Raw genomic sequence first — 23,060 nt, forward strand, 5'->3', positions numbered from 1 at the left:
TTACACCACAGTATAATGTGCAATCAACATTAAACTTACAATATCAGAAATACCTTTTTTAAAAAAAACATTAATAAGGGTCTGTTTTGGAAAATTATTGCCTAAGTGTCAAAGTAAAAAAAAACAAAAAAAAACATATCCGACGCTTGCATGGTTCAACTGCTGAAAGGTTTTGCCTCAAAATAGATACTTATCCTTACAGCATATATTTGAGTATATAGTTGCAAGAGATTATCCCTTTCAATTTAGTTGTAGTACCCGAATAAACCACTAGATGGAACACCTTACACTCAACACTTCTAAGAGCTAAGCTGAGTTGCGTTGTGTATTATTATCCTTTGTGTGCCAGATGCAACACAGCATATAAATAGTTTAAATGGCAACTTACAAAAGATGGTTGTTTTTTACGCTGTTTTAAAAACCTGAAATTCTGGGGAAAAAAAGCCCTGCAGAATCTTAGAAGTGAGTTATTTTCCATGAAACTAGTGTGTCACTGGGTTCCAACGCTGAGACGCCACAACTTTATCATTTCTTTAATCAAATTTGTTTCCGCACTATAAATTGGATCGAACATGTTTTTATTAGAAGTGATTATATCCAATTCACAAAACTTCACAATTCAACTAGCTCAGTTGCTTGATGTAAGCAAATTTGAAATAATTATCTCACAACATTTAATTTGCTTAGTCCATGATTGAGAGGCGCAGAGACTACATGCGCATATAGCTCTATGAGTTCTGCAGCACAGCTGTCCTTTTAAAAAGTTCATTGTCCGGAGGAAATAGCAGACAGTTTTAGAACCTTTTATAGAAAATTATATAGTATTCCGAATGGAACAGGACAGGAGGACATTGAAAAGTATTTGAAATTAGCAGATTTACCGTCTTTACCAGAGACAGCAAAGGACCTGTTAAATAAACCAATAGAGAAAACAGAACTAAATAAGGTATTAGATAAGATGATGAGACAGAAAGCTCCTGGTCCTGACGGCTTTACAAACTTATTTTATAAAACTTTTAAAGCCGACATAACAAGTGAGTTAATAGATGTGTACGAAGAAATAGCAAAAACAGGTGTATGCCTAAAAGAACTATTACAAGCAAATATCCTCCCAATACTAAAAAAAGAGAAGAATCCAACGGACTTAAAAAGTTATCGTCCTATTTCTCTAATTAATGTGGACATCAAAATGTTCTCGGCTATACTAGCAGAAAGATTAAAACCTACTCTAAATATCCTTATACACCCCGATCAAGTGGGCTTTGTGCCCGCTCGGGATTCAACTAATAACGTTAGAAGGTTAATAGATACTTTGGATTACGCTGAAAAGTCGGGGTGCCCCCTCCTGACCCTGTCATTAGACGCTGAGAAGGCGTTTGACAGGGTCAGTTGGGAGTACCTAAAAACATCTCTGAGAATTTTCGGTTTAACGGGATGGATTTATAATGCCATTACAGCCCTTTATACCAACCCTAGTGCCCGTGTAGTCGGACCAGGGCTGTGTTCAAATTGGTTTGATCTCCATAACGGCACACGACAAGGTTGCCCGCTCTCACCTATTCTTTATATTCTTTCTTTGGAGCCTTTTGCTAACAAAGTGAGAAATAATGGCTATATCACAGGCCTGGAGATTAATAATGATGACCAAAAGATCATGCTATACGCAGATGATGTTGTTGTTTTTTTATCAAATCCTTTAATCTCTAGTTTTCACTTTCTTCAAGAAGTTGATAATTTTAGTTTGGTTTCAAACTATAAACTAAATCTTGATAAAACGATTTTGCAACCCAAAAACTTAGATGATTTAAATATGAAGAGTTTATATAAAAACTTCTCTACAACAAATAGAACTAAAGAATTTGAATACTTAGGCATTTGTATACCAGAGAATTTAGATGATTTAGCTGAGAAAAATTTTATCCGATTGCTAAGATCTATGAATCAAGTATTGAAAGAGTGGAAAAAAGTGGAACTATCGTGGTGGGGTAGAATAAACGCTATAAAATCTTATCTGATACCGAAATGGATATACTTATTCCGTATGCTCCCCCTAAAATTTCCTCAGATTTGGCTTACAATGATCCATACTAGTCTTTCTAACTTTGTATGGAGAGGTAAAACCCCAAGAATTAAATCCAGTTTATTGGGTCTTCGCAATAAGGATGGGGGGATGGGTTTCCCCATGATAAAATTATATTATGAAGCCAGCATTATATTCCACACCAGTAGAACATACCAAAATTACCTCAAAGAGGAAACCTGGTATAAAATAGAACAGAAAGCTTTAGATAACATTAATTTAAATACACTAATCTGGTCCATGAAAGATAGAACAATAATACCGCAAATTAAAGGAAAAAATAGAGTATTGGAAAATATTATTTCGGAGTGGTTGAGAATCAAAAAGAGATTAAAAATCTCAAATAAACTTCCAGATTTACTCGATATTTATATTATCGAAGCATCCATCGAAGATATTTCTCTACACCACATGAGAACAGCGGGTGCGCAAAAAATAACCGATTTAATGTCGCAGGGACAAATCTTATCTTTCTCCTCTCTTTCCGAAAAATATTACCCCATGAAATTACCTATATTTACCTATCTGCGGGTAAAAAATTTTATTAATATGCATGTTATCTCGGTTCAGGGGGAAGATCTTTACGGATTAGTAACTCTGTTCAACTTAAAATCTCCATTAAAACTATATTCTAAATGTGTGGAATCAGTTAGAATTCGAGAAGGAGGTAAACCAATAAAATCATACATAACTAGATGGGAAAAAGAGTTAAACATTACACTCTCATTATCAGAATGGCTAAGTGCAGTTAGAAGATTACCATCCAGACTACATGATTTGGCATTATTGGAGACACAATTCAAAGTCGCCTACAGGTGGTACATGGTCCCGACTAGACTCGCGAACATGTACCACTCTTCTTCCAGAACCTGCTGGAGATGCGGACATATGGAGGGGTCATACCTCCACATCTGGTGGTCCTGCCCAAAGGTAACCAAACTCTGGGGAAGGACCCTTGAGTTTTTGAAAAGAATATCCAATATAGAGATTCCTAATTCTCCAGCTTCATTTTTGTTACATCTAGGATGGCCGAATATGACCCCAGTACAGCTAAATCTAACATTACATCTTTGCTTGGCAGTAAAAAGAATAATTGCAAAACATTGGAACCAGGATATTGAGTTTAATTGGGTGCATGTCGAGAATCAATTGAAATATCAACTTAGGATGGAAAGGGAAGTTTCCCGTCTCCATTCCACCAATTTAAAAAAAATACTTACTTGGGATAAATGTCTGCAGCTATTGAATGGATCGCTATCAGGCTTAGAATAGTTAATAGATCTACCTCTCTTGAACTAAAATGCTCAGCTTTTTTTATTATTAGTTCTCCTTTTGCCCACTTATCCATTTTGGAATGTATATATTGTATGTGTTTTTTTTTTTTTTTTTTTTTTTTTTTTTTTTTTTTTTTCTCTGTGTAGGTGATAAGTTTATGTCTGCGCTGCCTTCTTTAGCGGTGAGCGTTGGGATATGATGTCATATTACAGAGAACTACGGGTTATTATAAAGTGTCGGGTTTAAAGTCAGTTACACATTGTAAGAACTGTGAGACAGCGCATGGCTACACCGGCAAACCACCAAGCTGTCCTTTACAGAGCACCAATAGCCACTCTGAGACCCCCCTCAGGTAAAATCTATAAAGTACCGAACGGTAGGACGGGTACTTTCTCTGGCTAGAGAGAGCCCTTGAGATCGATTAAATGGCGTTTGGTTTAGGGGTTTGGATCTAGGACAAGACTTTACCAACACTTATGTGACCGTTCGACATATTTTTACTGTTTTACCTGCACAGCTTAATTTATAAACATTTTGCCCGGGAATTGCCGGGTGAGCACCGCTTCTCATTTTCCCTTTAGAAGGGGGTGTTTCCCGCTGCCATCCCGCAAGGGAAGTCTCTGGGTAGCCGGAGACCAGAAGTTCCCAGGTATGGACGTCAGGGGAGGGAATGTGGACGGAGTCATTTGGAAGGCATGTTTAAAATCATGCATTTTTATAAGCAACACTCTTTTGGGTTTCTTAAAAATGCATATTTTTAAGCATACCTTTCCTGGGAGACTGTTTAACTTATCGAAGACATTCTTCCATAAGAAATACTTTTGGCTCTTACTTAAGCCTTGTAATTCCACAAGACATCAGTCAACTCTGTTAGAGCATGTTCTGTCATGTAGCTATAGGAAACTGGCTAGTATAGATTTTTACCAGTTTTTCACCATGTTATTTTGTGTATATAATAATAATAATGATTTATATATACTACTACTACTAACAATCATAATAATTTGTATATAAAAATAATAATGTAGTAATATTAATAAAAATAATAATTTTGAGTTTGTGTATATATATATATATATATATATATATATATATATATATTTATGAACAATATAATAAAATATAAAATGAAAAAAAAAAAAAAAAAAAAAGAAAAGAAAAAAAAAAAAAAAAAAAAAAAAAGAAAAAAAAAAAATAAAAAAATAAAAAGTTCATTGTCATACACTTATGCCTTTTATCTATTTAAGGTGAATGTGTATCTCATATTTAAGCTGGGTTATTCCAAAGTGCACAGTAGCAAGTATCTGTCGCATAAATGAATACATACACATTATATGAATACAACTCTCTAAAGTAAATTTGCTGGTAGTTTATTTTTTGCAGATGACATCTCAGCTTGTTTGCTTGATGCCTAGGGGATGTCTCCCGTTAGCATAAGACATGCATTAATATGTTTGCTAATATATGTCAAAACATTGCACCTGTACGGTGATAGATCGAGCAATACATTTGGGTGACCAAATGGCACCTTAGACTGGAGAAGGGTACAAAAAAAAGGTGCATCATGTACAGTAACACAGTAAATGTTTTAAATGCGGTCCTACAGTATGCATTTTCTATAAGCCTCCCCAGTTAACCCTTTTAGTGCTGACCACATATCTGGTCGCCAAAGTGGACTCAAGGAAACTCTTACAAAAACCTAACTATAAAAAAGATATGAGAATTGGCCCGTCCTTCTGGTGGAAAAATTGTGTCCTGACCCCCTGAACTCCAAGGATCAAAATGAGAAATCACCCTACTATACTTTCCATACAAAACAAAGCTTAAATAAAATGTTACAACATGTGCTGGGAATTTAAGGCCAATTTATGAAACAAAGCGTTAATATGGGAGCAGTCAAGCAGCAACATTGTATTAGATGCTATGGTCATTGCTCCACTTCCACCACCATGCTCCAAAATTGCCCTTTATACATAACATATTCCTCTTTGATTTCAAGGGGAATGTTTTTCAAGATAGCAGGTCTTCTTCTTCCCTGATTTTAGAAAAGCTTTCATGGATGTTAAGGAAATAGCTTTATACTATCTGATTGTATTAGGGAAATCCATGTTCCCTTCCTGGCCCCATGGCAGCTTACCTTTGATCAGTATTCTGATCAGTCGTCGGTGGCAAACTTCCCTTTGTTAACAGAAACTTGCTAACATGGACAATGCAAATGACATTTTTGCCCATTAAATGGAGCATATTTGCTTACATTCAGAAATGGTGCTATGTAACTGAGTACTGAGAATGATGACATTTTATAATTTGTGCTCCATTGCATTAAAGACAAAAAGAATATATTTACAGTACAGAAAAAACATCTTTGAAGATTAAATTTGAATTACCAGTACAGTCCTATTTGCTTCTTTGTTAAACTCACCTTAAAATCAGCTCAGTTCTTTAAAAGAACTTAGAAATGTGGGCTGACATGGAGGCAGCAAAAATGCACACGTGACATGAAGCAAATGTGAAATAAATGACATCTGACAGTATTTATATCGATAAGGTTGTGCAGGGGTGGGGGCTGGCACATTCTGGCCCTTCAGGAAGGAAAGTCAATGACCCCCACTGGCCCCTTTAACCCCGTAACATACACATTAGCACACATTTACATACTCGCTCTCACCCTAATCCACACCAACATACACACTTACACACTCATTCTAACACACACTTACATATTAACACTCATTCACATAAATTACACCACCATTACACCAACTTCACAGGAGCTCTCTAGCCCTAGCTGCTGGCACACTATGCGAGAAGCCACACTATTAATACAGAATCACAAAGCATTTCTTTAAATGCCCGTGTTCCTATCTCCACTAGTGGGCCGGTCAAAGTCCGGTCCATTGACCCCCATGCCAGTCCAAAATTAATTACCCCTTATACTTTGTTAAATCCCTTTAAGTATTTACTTTTTTCTGTCACATATCTCACTGTTCTTTCCTCTAAGATGTACATATTGAGATACCTTAGTCTAGCCTGATCATTTTTATCTTGTAAACCAGTCACCATTTTTGTAGCCCTCCTCTGAACTTTCTCTAAAATGCCAATAAGTAATTAAAAATAAATGTAAGCCAGCGGCAGTCAACACATAGCTCTCTGAGTTCTGATTATTAAATTATATCTCCCGCGATTTTTAACCAATCTGTGCCGAGCTGAGTGCTGCCTAAGGATGATGTGAATTGTAGTTCCCGTTGGTTACCCCTGTAGACTCAAGTTCTGCACTTTTATCTGATGTTGGTACCCATACATGTTTACCAGGCTTATATATAAGTATCATCAAGTTTAACTCTTTACACTAAGAGAGGTGGGGATAAGCATGACAGAAGGGTTTCTAATGGAAACTTAACATAAAAACACAGAAATACTGCAAATAGAAACACATCAAATAAGGTTATTATCAATGTAATACTCTTGGTTTATTACTGAACATGACCCCGAGGTGAGATCTGCAAGGTGAATGCTTTTTCATATTAGTGTACATGTTAAGACAGATCAGTAAAAAAGTTGGCAGTTGCAAAAACAGGACTTATGGTTTCACTTAATGTTTTTCCATGGTCCAGTTTTAAAGATGGAGTTCCTCTCATTATGAATTGAGCTCTCCATCATGTTAAGCAAATACACCATAACAGGTCTGTCCTTTTATGAAGGTTTAATCACATAAAACAACACAGAAACTTTTTCTTAAAAAAGCTTTTTTTCAGTTTCTATGGCAACAACCCAACAATGCATGCTTTAGTGTCACATGACAAATGTTTATGGCAAATATTACAAATGAGGCAATATTTTACTTTATTTAAGTATTATCTTTCTGAGAATGGTTTGAACATTTAACAATGCTTGGAGTAAGGGCACTTCTTATGCTGCATTCAGAACCTTTAGCACCTTTACGTATTCAGATTGCATGAACCCTCATAAGCATACCTGGGAACTTCCAGTGTAGGCTACCTGCAGCTCTCCCTCCTCCAGTAAAGGGATACAGCTAGGTGTATGGGCGAGACTAGCTGTAGGACTTTAGTGAGTGGAGAGTAAGCAGGGGGTGGGCAAAGCCATACACAGCACAGTTTGGAGTAAAGAAGTTAGAGAGGGGATAGGATGGAAACATGTAAATACTTAAAGAGATTTAGCAAAATCCAGGAGGTAAGCTTATTAAAAAGGAGGAGCAATGTTAGAACAAGAGGTCATGGTCTAAACTTCGAAGGCCAGAGGCTTAAATGTAACGTAAGGAAGTTCTACTTTACTCAGAGTGTAGTAGATAAATGGAAGAGTCTCCAAGCAGCAGTGGTGGAGGCTAATACAGTAAGGGAATTTAAACAAGCATGGGATAGACATAAAGCTTTCCTCACTATAGGGCCTGACCAAAGACTGATAGGGGTTTAAAGCCCTTACATCAGAAAAAATGATCAGACTAGATGAGCCGAACGGTTCTTATCTGCTGTCAAATGTTATGTTTCTTATCAGGAGAAAAATGAAACTGACCTGGAGACCCAGAGAATCATGGTGTGACCCGCAGAGTTCCCAGGTATGCTTATTACACCTTTGGGATGCCATTCATCCTATTAGCCAAAACAAGAAGTTGTTCCATACCTCTCAGCATTTCATATGAAGAGGTGCAGTTAGAAGCGTGGGTTGTAAGAGGAATGGGGCTTTTTCTGTGACTGTATTACCGACAGTGATCTATGTAAATTAGTAAGGAATTCAATAGGAGAATAATGTATTTAATTTCTACAAATTATTAGAAATTATAAAAAAGATAAAAAATATAGAGAATCATGTTATTTATAGGACATGGAATAATCTGAAAGACGACAGCTCCTCTTTATATAACTGACCATAATTTAAACAAAAAAAAACATAAAATATTTAAAAAAATGTAATTTAGAATGTATACAAAAGCCCATTCCCCACAATGTCTTCTTACCATTTAATAAACAAATGCGCCGACATCAAAATATGTGCCCTGCATGAAAAACTGTCTATTTGAACACCTACAAAATAGTACAATAATCACCCAGACCGCTGCGACTTCAGGCATTTGTTTTTGTCTCCAAACCTGCAGTCCAGTCAATACGTATATTATATATTTAATCTTACATACACACATTACATTAAAAACGAGTAATTACCCATGGGTGGAAGGCATTTTGCTGTTATGCAAGACTAGAGAGCGTATCGCCAATTCTAAAAGAGGACTATTGGAACCATTAATCACAGAGTGGGAATACAGCAATTCTGTATGATCATCCTTTGAATGCAGAGTACAGCTAAATTAGGTCTTCTTCAGTGATGTACAAGTCTAAAAATTGAGTTCTTTCTGCTACAAAAAAGTGTGCATTCATAACGGTTAAAAGCTGATGTTCAGACGTGCTAAAAAAGTTACAGAAAATAAACACTTTCAAACCGAGAATGTTCACAACATGTCTTAAATAGCCGTAATTAACCATTATTAATTTGGTCGAGATAAAAAATAAATGTGTCTTTAGAAAAATAATAACAAATGATTTAAATTGTGATAGATAATAAAAAATCTTTAGGGTAACAGATCATTCTGCCTTATCATAGCTTGTCAAGGCAGAGAGAGTCTGCCCCTGTTGGCCTTTGTAGTGTTTGCTGGTCAGGTAGCCAGGGATCCAACATTTAACTGCTGCATCCTAACTGTTTGGGCTGCTTTCCATGGATGGCAGAGGATGACTCAATTTCCAGCTTTAAAATAATCAAGCTGGCTTCTAACATGTACTCAAACGTCTCCCTTAAACTGTAACCATAGTGGGGAGATCTCAGGGTTTGCCCCAGAGTCTCTTAATGAATCACTGCTTCCGTGGGTCTCCGGATCACTTTACTCCTCCTCAGAGAAAGAAAGCAGTGTTTGGCTGCCCAACCCCCCCTCCTACCCCATCTAATTAAATGCAATCTGGGGCCAACCCTACCCCTCATATGGCTAGCACTCATGCATCTAGCCCATCTCCAGAAGAGGTAGAGCACCAGCTATAATGCCTGTCTAGCTGCCAGAGGCTTTCCATTTTCTCCTCTTGGACTAGCTCACTCTGCCACTTCTTTCTTCTAGTCCCCATCATATATACATGTTCCATCCATAACGTTTGCATTTATTTGTGATTTTTAGTCAGTCTACCTTATAAGAATTAGTACAACACAATGCCTGGACTTGTAAGCTCTGTAAGTTTTTCCTTTAAGTTGCCTGAGATGAAATGTTGCCTTATAATGTTACATTTAGAGGGATTTATCGACATTTAGAGGGAAATCGACATTTCAGCCCTCTCCTGATGACAGATGCATGGATAGATAGATAGATAGATAGATAGATAGATAGATAGATAGATAGATAGATAGATAGATAGGTAGATAAATAGATAGATAGATTTATTTCATTTCTGGGTCTCTGATGTCCAACCTAAGTGTTCTGTATAGTGTACAGACACATAGAATCAACGTTTACAATTTAAATTAACATTTTAAATGGAAATTGGGCAAAAACCAATAACTATTTGAAACACACAAATTGGCAGGCCTCCTAATCAGAATATATTGGGCAAAACAAATGCTCAATCAAATTAAAAGCATTCATATATGGCCTATCTCACTGTCATTTCTACCACTACAAGACAAAAGCATTAAAGCAAAATTAATCATGTCAGAAGATTTTAGCAAAAACAAGTGAAACCAGGCGTAAAGCATCACTATGTCTAGTGTGAATTCACGCTCTGATTAAGGACATATAATGAAAGTGAAATAGATACATCATTGCCTTAGCAATGGGGGTTGTACTAGAGATATGCAAGCTGAATTAATTCGACATAAGCACATATTGTACATCCATACATTTTAATGCTGATCTGTGTGTCTAGATTGTAAGCTTGCGAGCAGGGCCCTCCTAACCTAATGCATTGGTTCGTCTTAGTCAGACAATTCTAGTTTTGTCAGAGCCTTTGGATGTATGCATTTGGTTACTGAATTATGGTCGGTATGGTAAATATACACTTACTCATAGACCTTGAACTCAGATCATAAAGGTTTCAAAACATAATATGTGCACAGATCTGACAACATCCATAACAACCCTTACAGTGACTTATATAAACAAAAAAAATGATGATAGTCACCCATACATACTCTTGGTTAAATTCAAGTAGAATTTAGAACTCAGAAGGTAATGATTCTCTAAATATTAATGTAAGAAGGCATCACAGTTACTGCATCAGCAATACAATTCTAGGAACCTTGGCTACTTGGCTCCCAGCATTTTTCCAGCCATGCTCATATACAATTTTTTTTTAGGTCCTCTAAGGTCCTCAGAGGTCCAATGGAGGAGATCGCCAAGATCCCAAAAGCTTATGTACCTTTACAAACTTGCCAACTTCAACCAAAGACGCCATCTTTCATTGGGTTACTATGGAGTTTATCCACTTTCCTTATCTACATATTAGATAAATAATTTCATATATTCAATGTAAAACTATGATCAGCTTATAAACATCTGATTATCGGAGATTATATTTATCTGAATATGTCAATTTGTATAACCAAGCCATATTACGAACTGGCGGGTACAGAAATGTTATTAATGAAGTTATGACTGATTTAAAGCATCACTTAAAGTAGAAACATAGTATTAATAGTTAATAGTGAAACTAAGCAGATGTGTTCATTACCTACAACAATAGATAAGCCGTACAGGCAAGACATACAGGCAAGACTTGTGTGATTAAATATAGTCACAAAATAAAAAGGCCAACATGATTTTAAAAGCTAAATAATTAAAAATGTAGAAATTACATCTATCTTGTTCTGCTATAAAGTGCTAGATCCACGAAGAACAAAGATATAATTCCTGGCCAACTTATGATGCTCCTTCCTTGTGTTTTATTCCTCTTTAGAGAGGAATTAATCAAATGTATTGAAACTCTTTAAACTTCTTTTTCAGCAGACAGTCATCAGTCTTCACACTGCGGGGAGGTATGTCTTCCCCACCATACTTGGTTACGAGTCAGAAGGCCAAAACCATAGATCGGCTGTCTGTTTTCAAGGATCGGTAACTATGACAATAAATTAGAAAACGGGTTGAAATACAGTCTCTATCTGCTTAATGCACACGTGTGATATATATATATATATATATATATCTATCTATATATCTATATATCTATATATTTGTGTATATAGATATATATATATATATATATATATATATGTTTGTGTTTAAAAACCCAGAACAAAATATCACAAGAAGAGCTAAAATGACACTAGAATCTAATATGCTTTGGTCCAGAATGAAGACATTAAGTAAAACCAGGGGAGTTTATTTCTCACACTCTTGCTTCTCTTAAGAATGTTATCTATTTTCCTGATACTGTATACCCAGAACAACTCCCACTGCACAGTATTAGTTATTTTGTGCAACCAGCCACAGCTAAGAGGGAAGTAACCACTGTCAGCAGATGTAATAAAGGAATATTATGCGAATGTTTAGCTTTACCGAGAGCTTTTGGAGGAAATTGAACAAACTTTTTAGTATGTCGTTTTTTGTTGTTTTTTTTTTCCCCTCGAAAACTAAACTACGTTGAAAAAGTGTTTTTATTGTCATGGATGCTTGCTTTGCCTTTTCATACATTATTTGTAATGGTGGATTACATGGAGTTTCCACACAGAACTGGTATAAAATAACCTTTCCAGGAAAAAAACCCCTATGCATGACCTATGTAAATAACCATACTAGTATTTTGGTGCATACATCTTTAATGGGGCAGTAACGCCTCCATAAAACTAGAAAAGTGTTTTTTAGTTGGTGTTCCTACTTAATTTAAAACTAAATAAAAAAATTAGAAACATCATTCCTAAAACTAAAACACCATTCCCAAACTTATACCAGAAATAATTATTTATTGATGTAGAATTTGCCAGGAACATTAGTCATGTGACGCAAAAGCAGGCACTGATAAGCTCTTGCCATATAAATTTAACACGATTTTTAAAGAATTCCATGATGTTTTATGCAATGAAAAGTTCAGAGAAAAGAATAAATGACAAGTCTGTTCAGGTTTATTCGCTAACATACTAAAGAGTACAACTGATGTCCTAAATGGGACAGCACCTTTAAGCAGCAGAGCGAAAATGTTCCTATCCACAATTTGGAAAAATAAGTAATAAGTCTTCAAATCCTTGCTTCAGATCACACTTACAGGGCACCTATAAGGCTCAAATACGATTAGATTCCTTTTCATACCTTCAACAGAACTATACACTAGTTTGTTTTATTATAAGAGGGCCATCGGAGAGACCGAAGATATATTCCTCTAACAGCAGAACTATTTAACAATGCTATATGTGACACATCGCACATGTCGTATCTTTATACATATATTGTACAAAATGGCTAAAACACACTAGACATTTTGATATTGGTTGTTACCAAGGGTAACTTTAAAAGGATCCTTCTATTATTCAATGGTGGCGCTGTAATTCACGATACTAAATAACAGGCAAAATATATATTTTGTTAAAAACAAAAATGTAATAACGCAAATCTAAGCACTGAGTTTCATAACAGCCAACGATCCAATTCAACTAAGACACCAATTTCCACTGCAAATTCTACCCAGTCCCAAGCACATAGACCTCCAAGTACAGTACTGTAGACCAGCTATGGTTTGCAGTTCATACACAGCTTAAGGGTATTTCTATAAATATTAAAAGAACAATCAAATGATTCAATGTTTCTTTTAAATTGTTCAGATTTAGGAATTCCCTCACAAGTCTCCTACTGAATTGTATCACTAAACCATTTCAGGTTCTTGTGTTTTTGTCTTCCAGCAACGCACAATGTTTTAGAATACATTCCATGCTAAGATCTATCACATTTTTTAAATATTGAGGTGATATTTTATATCTATAGATAAGTTGGGTGGATAGCAATGCTAGAAATTTCATTTAGAGGGCCACTGAAGAAACCTCTCATTTACACATCTATCTTCATATAAAATCTAATTTTTCCTCGTTATTTTTTTTTCATATACTCGTTAATATAAAAAATGAGGATGTATTAACGAAAACATTCATCTAGCAGAAAAATGGTACTTTTGTAATTTTTTTGCCCTGTGATTGTCTAATCATGTCAAAAACAAGTAATTGGATCCATTCTTTTTTATAATTGATTGAAATCAGGAATCAAAAACCGTCACATTAAATAAAAACTTCCCATTTTTGTACTATGGAATGATAACACCATAACGTATCCACAAAGAACTATATTTCTCTTTTAAAACAGTACAGCAATATGTCTCTACGCCGCAAGAAGATGAGGTTCAATCACAAGGGACGTGGTACCTTTGGTGGAATGAGAAGAACGACAAATTGGACGGCACTTGCTGGAGAACAGTGGTTCACGAAACCAAGTTCCCAAAGGCTTTACAAAGTGGATAGTGTAGCCCTTCATCCTCCAGCGCAAGTAAATGCCACTGGCATTGTGTGGTTTTCTCTGTCGCTGTCAGCAGACACGGGACAAAGCCTGCTCTTTTGGTTATATTCCCGCTAAAGACACCACTGTTGCAAACAGACATTTAAAGCTAGCAAAGCATGACTTTTAAATCAGAAAACTGAAAAAAAACTATTATGTGGTTGGAATACAAGCAGACACATTGAGAGGAGATGCTAACGTGTTACCGGTGGTTAAATAGCAATTCATTATGAATTTCAGGAAATGTCAGTTTGGTTGGCTATATGTGCCACTATATAACAAAAAAGCACATGCTGTTTTGCAATGTATTAAGCAATGATTGTTTAATGACGAGGAATGGGTAAAACTATTGTCCCCACAGCGCTGCGGAATCTGCCGGTGCTTTATAAATAAATGTAATGTAAATGTAATGTCATATGGAGTTTTGCTGTTGCACTTTCATATATGGGGAATCGCTGTTACAAATAAAACCTTTTAAGTTGTTGGCTATTAAGTAAAATAGTGAACATTCTACTCTACTCTGACTTGTCTGTAGCCTATTCTTTATAAGCCAATTATAGCCATGACTGTGGGTCATCACAGCAAAACGTATGCACAATTCCTACACTTGTGATAAATGGTCTGCGGAGTAACCGTATATAGAACATTTTTGGCAGCCACAAATATTTTTTATGTAAAATATCTACACTCTCGAAAGCAACCATGTATGATATGTTAATCTGAACAAAAACGCCCATTACAGTAGCCAACGTTTTGACGTTCAGTCTTCATCAGGGCCAAAAGAGGGGAAATTCAATATGCAAAGTAGTGTGGACATATGCACTGAGAAAAGGACATTGAACCCCGAAACACATGCACATGGGAACTTTGGCTCCAAACATTTTGTATAAGCAGTAGAAGGTGGTGTTACTTCCACACCAGAAATCATAATCACAGCGTACTTTCTCCTATTTCCTCACAATCACTTTTCCTGTTTTGCATTTGGTAAAAACCACAATAAAACATATCTGTTACGAAGACTTTCATACCTAGGCAAAGATGTCACCCTTAGCGCCTCTTACCTACTGCGTTCTTCTTACAAGCAGTAGACAATAGTCTTTTAAATACTATTTTCCAATCATTGAAATAGTTTCTGGTCTACTGTTTAAATTCATCAGAAAAATAGCATGTTTGATAATAAAGTGACGTAATCTTTCTTTCCATTAGTTTTTACAACTTGATTTAGAAGGCATACTCCAGTAGCTTGTGAAGAACATTCATCCGCTGGTTGGCTAAATGTAATAGAATTTGTAGACTAAATCAGCAGACATGCCAGAGATTGCCTATTAATGATATATATATACTATATATATATATATATATATATATATATATATATATGTATATATATATATATATATATGCAAAGCAATAATAAATTATTTTTTATTTTTGAGGCATATACAAATTGTCACTTCGACAACACAATGTACACCTTAGGCCCCATACTACTTAATCTAATCAGTTCCATCTAATATCTTTGTATTATCAAATATACAGGCTGGCCAAGAGCCACAATGACTTACTTGTAAGTATCTTCCATGTCTTCTTTTCATCATCATAGTACTGAACCAGGTTGCTGGGCAGTCGGTCCGGCCCCGGGGGCAGTCCACCAACTAATAATAACATTTTCTTGTTGGATCGAATCCTTCACCCAAAAGAGAAAAGAAGACAGATGAGTACTATCATATCTCGTGTGTTCCGGCTTCTCGCTGCAATCTGTTCAATGTTTCCTGCATCTCCCCATAATCATGTCACAATAAGTTTGAGGAAAGAGCCGAGCAGGAACATGATTCAAAAGGATACACATCCGTTAGTAGTGGAAAAAAAGAAAAATAAGGTCCTCTCCCAAAAGAGAGGAATTACAGCTTTTTTCCCTCTCCTATTATCCTTATAAATCATTGCTTTTTACAGCTGAGCGCACATGAAGTGCCCTGCAGTTGTGATAAGGTTAGGCATTAAAGTTACACATCAAAAATCATATTAGTCAAATCATTATTATAAGTCATCTCACACCCAGAGAACCTTGAAAAATGATAAAGGTTATATCCTGAGACTGTAGACGAGGCTTTGATATCACTAAGAATCTGATACTTGTGCTTTCAGAGTAATTAATCAAAGAATTACAAGTTTTTTTTGCCAGTTTGTACTTTATAACTGCATTACCTGGGTGCAAGAAGTGTATGCAATGAGATTATCGGACCTCTGACGTTTAAGGAGTTAAAAAGATGGGGGTTTGTCTTTGTTTTTTGAGTTTGTTGGTTCCCCATCACCAGACTATCTGGTTTCCCCAGAGTGAAGCCACTGCTGTCCACCGATCCAGCGACAAAAACCCGCTCAGCTGTGCAGTCACTCTAATTCCATCCTGTTTTTTAAACTCACTTCTCCCCCAAGGGGCAACTACTGAACAATATGACTAGCTACCCACAGAGTGCCGGAAATTCTCTCATTCTGTGATTCCGCTCCCCCATACATCAAGAGGTTCCACTCATCAAAATGTAATGGTAACATATGTTACCAATACATTATATATATATATATATATATATTGTATAAAGAATGTCTGAGTAGGTTTTCACAATGACAGCTTCATGCCATGTCCACATTCATCATCGCTAAGAAATCTCCTCTGCCATCTTGCCCACCTAAATTGTATTGAATGTGGTAAAAAAAAAACAGACAAGCTTGCTTCTGTCCTTATACATTCTGTGTTCTCCAAAAAAGGAACCAAAAATAGTCAGCGTGAGATAAAATTCACAGCCAGTCATGAAGGAGGACAAAGCCCCATGTTATGAGACAACTCTTTGCATGCATGAGGGAGAACATATATGTGTGTGTTGGGGTGGTGTATATCCTAGAGACTATTCACAACCACTTCGCCAGTAAAAATTCAGGGATACATGTTTTATCTACGTCGCATCATGGTGTCACTACTAGCGTGTTTGGTTTTAGGATTTCATTAAAGAGAAAATTATCAGGTGGAGAAATTCCGTTATTTAATTTAATGCACAATTCAGATGACTCCACAGGAACTCTGCAGGGGCTCCTCCATTCATGTTATTGTAATTTACAGCTGTTGTGTTCAAAGAATATATTCTTCTGTGACTTTGCTGATAGGGAAGGCCGCGGTCGTAAGATCATGCGATCTCCGGAAGGAGATGTGTCACTGCACAGGACTCTGGACCATGTGGCAGAAACAGCCCCCGTCTAAGTGCCAGAGCTGCTGCTGTGGCCCACGTTGAAAAGGAGGTGATGGGTGATACAGACTTTTTTTTAATATCATTTTTATCCAGATTTGGGATAAAAAAAAGTCTCGGGGGTTCGGGTTTTTTTTTTAACCATAAAAGAGTAACAGGTGAAAAGGCTTGGGGACATAAAAGCTCATGAAAATATGAATTTAAGAAAGAAACATTTTAAATATTAGTGTTAGTGTAGTGTAATTGCACTTAATTAAGACTAAAGAAACTTTATGCTTTATCAGGAAGATAACAAAGAGGAATATAAGATGCACAAGGAAAATAAATGTAAAAGAATCTGATCTCTGTTATCTGGTAATGATTATTGTAAGTAAATTCTGTTTTGCACATAAATAAACCTATTTATTTTTTCAAGAAATTTTTTCTCAGAAATGGTCAGCTCGGGCAGTCATTTTTGTGGTCTTAATAAATCCCAAATTTCTAAGACTTAGGGGAACCTGTTCAAAAATGGAACTTTATATAATAAACTCTCACATTTGCAAATACATTCTTCTTACTTTAGACTTTAAAATGACAAAAAAACACTAATATACCCAGACTCATTGTTCTGCTTCTACATCTACCTTATATAAACATGAGGCTAAATATATTAATTTATTCTTTAAAGGATCCATTGAGCCAACTAGAAACATGATGCGATGCCTTTCATAATACATTGTAACATTTATATACTATTTATTTTTGTTTACCCCAAAAATGCAAAAATTCAAGTAGTGGCACACCTCTGTCATGTTGCCAAAAAATTGCCAGCCAGCGTCACAAACACCAATCACAATGCAGCTCTTAATTAATGTAAACCGATTCACCGAGGAAAAACTAAGCCTTGGCCCATAAGAGTTTAGAGTCTATTGGCTGCGTTGTTTGGTGAACATTTCTGCTACACGGGGTAAAGAATACATGGATTTATGATGTTACCTACATAAATGCAAGGAATGAGAAATAGCATTAGATTTGTTTTAACTTTAAATAAAGCGGGGCCTTCATTGTCACATTTACTAATTTTTTATTTAAAAACAATATTTACGCTTTGAAGAATTGGATATCTTTAGTTTTAAGTACCATAAAACTATAGAGAAAAATCCTCTAAATAGGCTTTCAACTAACTCCTATCAGACAGGAAGATTTAACAGAAAATACTCTAGGTCATTCACAAAATATTTCATAAACATTACGTATATCTATGTATCTATATATAATATGTCTAATAATAAGAGATCTATATTGTACATGCGGGTGTAAGCTATAATTCATTGTAAATATGATAACAAGGGCTAGGTAATAACAGCCGTTATGGTGGACATGTCAGTAAATGTCCCAATGACTTAATCAAGACTTGTCACTTATACTCATGCCCGTCAACATGCACTTTAACTAACCATGAAAATCATTATACTCTATGACATGTTTTACTCTTTGCTCCTTGCCCTTTATGCCATTCTTCCCTGACCCATGCATGCTGATCTTTAATATTCAATTTTTTTCAGTCTACAATGATTAGGAAAGAATAAGAAACTCTTGATATAACTCAAGAGAGATTTTTCTGAATGTGTTTCCATCTCTCGATAAGCTTGTGTTTCCTGTTTCAAGAAACTAAAACTAAACTAAAAAGTAGTCTAGCTAGACCCCACCATTTGCATGTGCAAGCAGGCCAACCAGAGCACTCTACAGGTGCTGATCATTGGTGATAATTGTTGGACCGTGGAGGAGGTGGGGAGCTGCAGCTTCTCCGTAAGGTAAGAGCCCCCCCCACCTTTTTTTACTCACAAAGTACAATGTTATTTGGTGATGCTGTCTGGGACATTAAACTATCTCCTTAAAGAAATATAGCTTGTGTCATTTATAGGGTGTAAAACCAGAAATTGTATATATTTCTAAAGTGGGTGAACAGACAAAAACACAACTGGGTTACAGAATACAGCATATATTAATTCACCTCTTCTATACTCATAGCTTATACAATTATTGCATCAGCGTCTATACCTAGATTTCGCAAATTAGATCACAATTCTAAACATGACCAATGTGATATTCTTTTGGGTCTTTTCCAACTCTGAAATCTACAAAACATATTAAAGTTTCATTTGGAAGTCCTTGGACCTACTAACCTCCACCCACTATGCCGCTATAAGAGCAAAGCTCCCCCTTTGTCTCATTGAAAAATTGAAGGCTGGATGAACTTCTCGCCCACCTATATGATTCATCTAGATTTGTATTTATATTAAAGGTATCAGTTAATGGTATCCATTTTTAGTATGTCTTTCTGGAGTTGCAGTGTAGGACCTAACCCTCTGTTTGTAAAATATACCTAAAATACAGTCACTTTAATGTGTACCCCATAATGTTTTGGTAGTATTATCATCTTTTCAACATGCAAGACTAAGACATGACATATTATGTTTAATGTGTTATCACAGCCACCCCCAGCTGTAGAAATATTTATATTATACTGGATGTTATAGCACATACAAAACAGACGTCTATGCGTCATGCATCTGTTTAAATCTACAATAATGAATATAGGAATTAATGGTAAAAATGTATCATCTCATCAATAAAAATACTTAATTGCTTTACATTGTGCAATAGCTTAAAAGCTCTATTGTGTCTTAAAAGACGTCAATATTTTATGGCAAAACCTGTCTTTACTCCTGAAACTATACACTATAGTAGAATTCATTAGAAAATAACGCTACTTAAACAAAAACTCCCCAAACTGTTTAACTGGTATCCTACAAGACTTACAAATGAAAGAACATCATGTAGATGTCTACCTGCTTAATAAACACAATGGAAGTCAATAAGATGTAAAATTGTTTATCAGCCTAAAACATTTTCTGCAGGTCTGTAGAAAGTGGGGTTCCAAGATAAATAAAATAAGTAAGTTTGTTAAGTTTGACTGTATCTACCAACTTATTGCAGGTTAATAGAAAACATAAGGAGTGTTCCACGCGCTGCCTGGTGGTGCTCAACACACCATTTGTAACAAAGGGGTAACATGATTGACCAAGCAGATGTAAAAGCTGCGAGATAATTGTAAAATAGGTACAAAGTTGTAATAAGTATACTATATATATGCCTATAGTACCCCATTCATATGTCTGACTACTGTAATTATTACACAACTGCACATAATGTCCATCCTCTTTATTATACAGAATCCTCCATAAGCCATTTTCATGCAGGAGATATGATGACATCCACTTAAAAGATTTTTCTCTTAATTTCTTTTGGCAGCAAAATATTTTCAAATGATATGTATAGACTGTGCAACACTAAACAAATAATCATTTCCCTGGCTATACAAACAGTAATTGGTAGTGTAGCAATCAACAGTTATTTGTAATCATTGAAGGCACTTTGATAATCATATCAATGATCGAACAGATTTTAACTGCACAAGAGATCGTTTTAGTAAAATTAGAATCATATGATGGGGTACAATAAAGCTTTGAGAAACCATAAAATATTTACGAATAAGTAATAAAAATGAAAATAATGCCAATAGATGTACTTTTTAACAAATCACAAAATACTAATTTAAAGGAGATTTTTGGCAAAACAAGTATCACGTGAAAATAAGTTATGATGGTCCCAGAAACCATTTTTTTTTTTTTTTTGTCATCTGGAAGTAGGTGGATCCAGCAATAGCTCAAATTTTAGACACATTTTGATAATAAAAAACTCAAGATCTGTTCATGCCCATCAGTCAAAACACTACAGATATGTTGACCCCTGCCTTTCTAACTTGCACTTTTACTTGCGCTTTTACATGTATATGGTTCTTCATGCACAGCAGGGATTATGTATGAACATTGATTCTGGAGTAAAGTTGTAAAACAGGCCTAACAACTAATAAAACTCACTTACTGGACTAGTTGGTTGGCCGCTATAACATGACATTGTTCCACCCACCAGTCCCCACCATGTATCATTTGACTAGACACATGTCCTCACATGAGAACTATCTCAATTATTCAACGAATAGCAGTGATGCAATAAAGGAGGTGATAGTGGTTACGCCATATGGCACTCATGGTATAATGGAAGCATTGAGAGCCTCTGTCTATAGTACCGATGAAGATGGAGCTAAGTGTGACAGTACAATAAACCCCTCACCTGCTGGCTTGGCTCTGCCTACAGTGTTGTCTGAAAGGCATCAGGTGGTAGTTCATAGCATCCAGAAGTAGCTTTTGGCACACAGGGTCAGACCTCATGAAATCCACTGACTGCACCCTCTCTACCAACTCTGGGGCTGGTATGAGAGCAAAGCGGAGCCTTTTCATCAGATCAGGTGCATACTGCATACGGGTTTCCCTATCATGTTCCAGCCATAGCACAGACATCTGGAAAAGAGCAAGTTCAGACTCCACGGGAGGTGGAAGTGAGTCGAGCATAGAGCGCATCTCTTCAAAGTTGAGTAGCAGCACATCCTCCACCAAATACTTGTTGGCCAGCTTCTTGGTTTCCTCTAGTCCATGTAGGGCTGCAATTTTGCACACCTGCTTATAGTTCTGCACAGAGATCTGGTCATTGAGGAACTGTACACACAGCTTGGTCACCTGAGGGATGTGCAGAATCTTACTGACTGATAGAACCTCCTCCACTGTGTCCAAGGACAAAGTAACATTGGCTGTGTAAAGATACTCCAGGACCAGCCGTAGTCCTATAGAGGAGCATCCCTGTAGAACTAGGTTGTTAATGGCCCTGGGGCTGACCAGAAGCTTGTCATCAGGGGATGAAGAGGGAGTCCCAGGCTCCTCCGACTGCTGCTGCTCCTTTGGGATTGATGACAGGCCATCTTGCCCTGGGTGGCTGGAAAACAGTGATCTGAAGTATTGGGAACAAGAGGCAAGCACAGCTTTGTGGCAATGAAACTGCTGTCCCTGGGCTGTGAGAGTTACATCACAGAAGAGCTGCTTTCTCCACAGCAGGTTTAGACCATGCAGAAGATTATCACTGTGGCTCGGGTCAAAGGTGGAAGTCCTGTCCCCCGATCTGGACATGGCGGGCCTCACTCACAACCTCTTGTTTTGACCTGTTGAGACAGTTAATCACAAATCAATGAGTATTGGAGTAAAATTGTGAAAATATATTAAGCTCTTCTCTATATATACTGTGTTCCTTTGCATATATTCCAGTATAAAACAAAACGCACATTCTTAAATTCCATAACATAGTTAAATTGCAGTTCCAAATACATCTCTCAATCTTCCAATATATGTTGCAGGCATATGGTATATCGGATTACACAACTAACTTATTTGATGCCAAAAGGTAAATACCTAAAGTAATATAATTTTTGTATTTTTAGCAAATCAAATTTATAGAAGATGTAAAATAAGTAGAGGACCCTAATAATTTCCCTTAACATACACAGTATGTTTGTTTCTGCCTGTTATCCTTTTTTTGCACCTTTTTTTTTCCATATCCACTACCTTCCCATTGAGTCAGTACCATAAATATGCTCTGCTGCCTACTAAACCCTGTGTCATTTCTGGAGATTTCTACCAGAGATCCTTTCTTTTCCAAACTACTAAAACAAGAGTGTTACACAGAATATACATACTGCCAGCACTACACACAATTGTACAAAATATACATATTTGATTAATGAGAAATACTATATATACAAATGTTTTACATCGGTGTTATTTGACCACTGAGATCTACTATACATACTTGCTGCTTAATAGTATATATATATATAAGGAAACCTCATCGTACTTTTTGGAAAACTTGTAGTATTGTTTTCTTATTTAGAAAGGTACAATTTGGTATATTTTCCTTATTTAAAACTAAATTCAGATTTATAACTAAGTCATTACAAAAGTACAAATATTTTCAGCTAGGTAGTGATAAGGGGAGTAAAATACATGGAGTTGGGGGCTAC

At 36.2% G+C, this 23,060-nt stretch overlaps 1 protein-coding gene across 1 annotated transcript in view; it reads right to left on the reverse strand.

Moving 5' to 3' along the window:
- KLHL14 (kelch like family member 14) overlaps window positions 1–22,173 on the reverse strand; it is a 32,224-nt gene extending 10,051 nt beyond the window's left edge. Inside the window, exons 1-2 of the mRNA XM_053467454.1 lie at window positions 21,287–22,173; window positions 15,440–15,561 (exon numbers count right to left, since the gene is read on the reverse strand). Of these exons, the coding sequence (XP_053323429.1) occupies window positions 15,440–15,561; window positions 21,287–22,173 (1,009 nt within the window). The remainder of the gene's footprint in view (window positions 1–15,439; window positions 15,562–21,286) is intronic.
- Between the last annotated feature and the right edge of the window lie 887 nt (window positions 22,174–23,060).

Source organism: Spea bombifrons, chromosome 5 (assembly GCF_027358695.1).
Source record: "Spea bombifrons isolate aSpeBom1 chromosome 5, aSpeBom1.2.pri, whole genome shotgun sequence".
NCBI lineage: Eukaryota > Metazoa > Chordata > Amphibia > Anura > Pelobatidae > Spea > Spea bombifrons.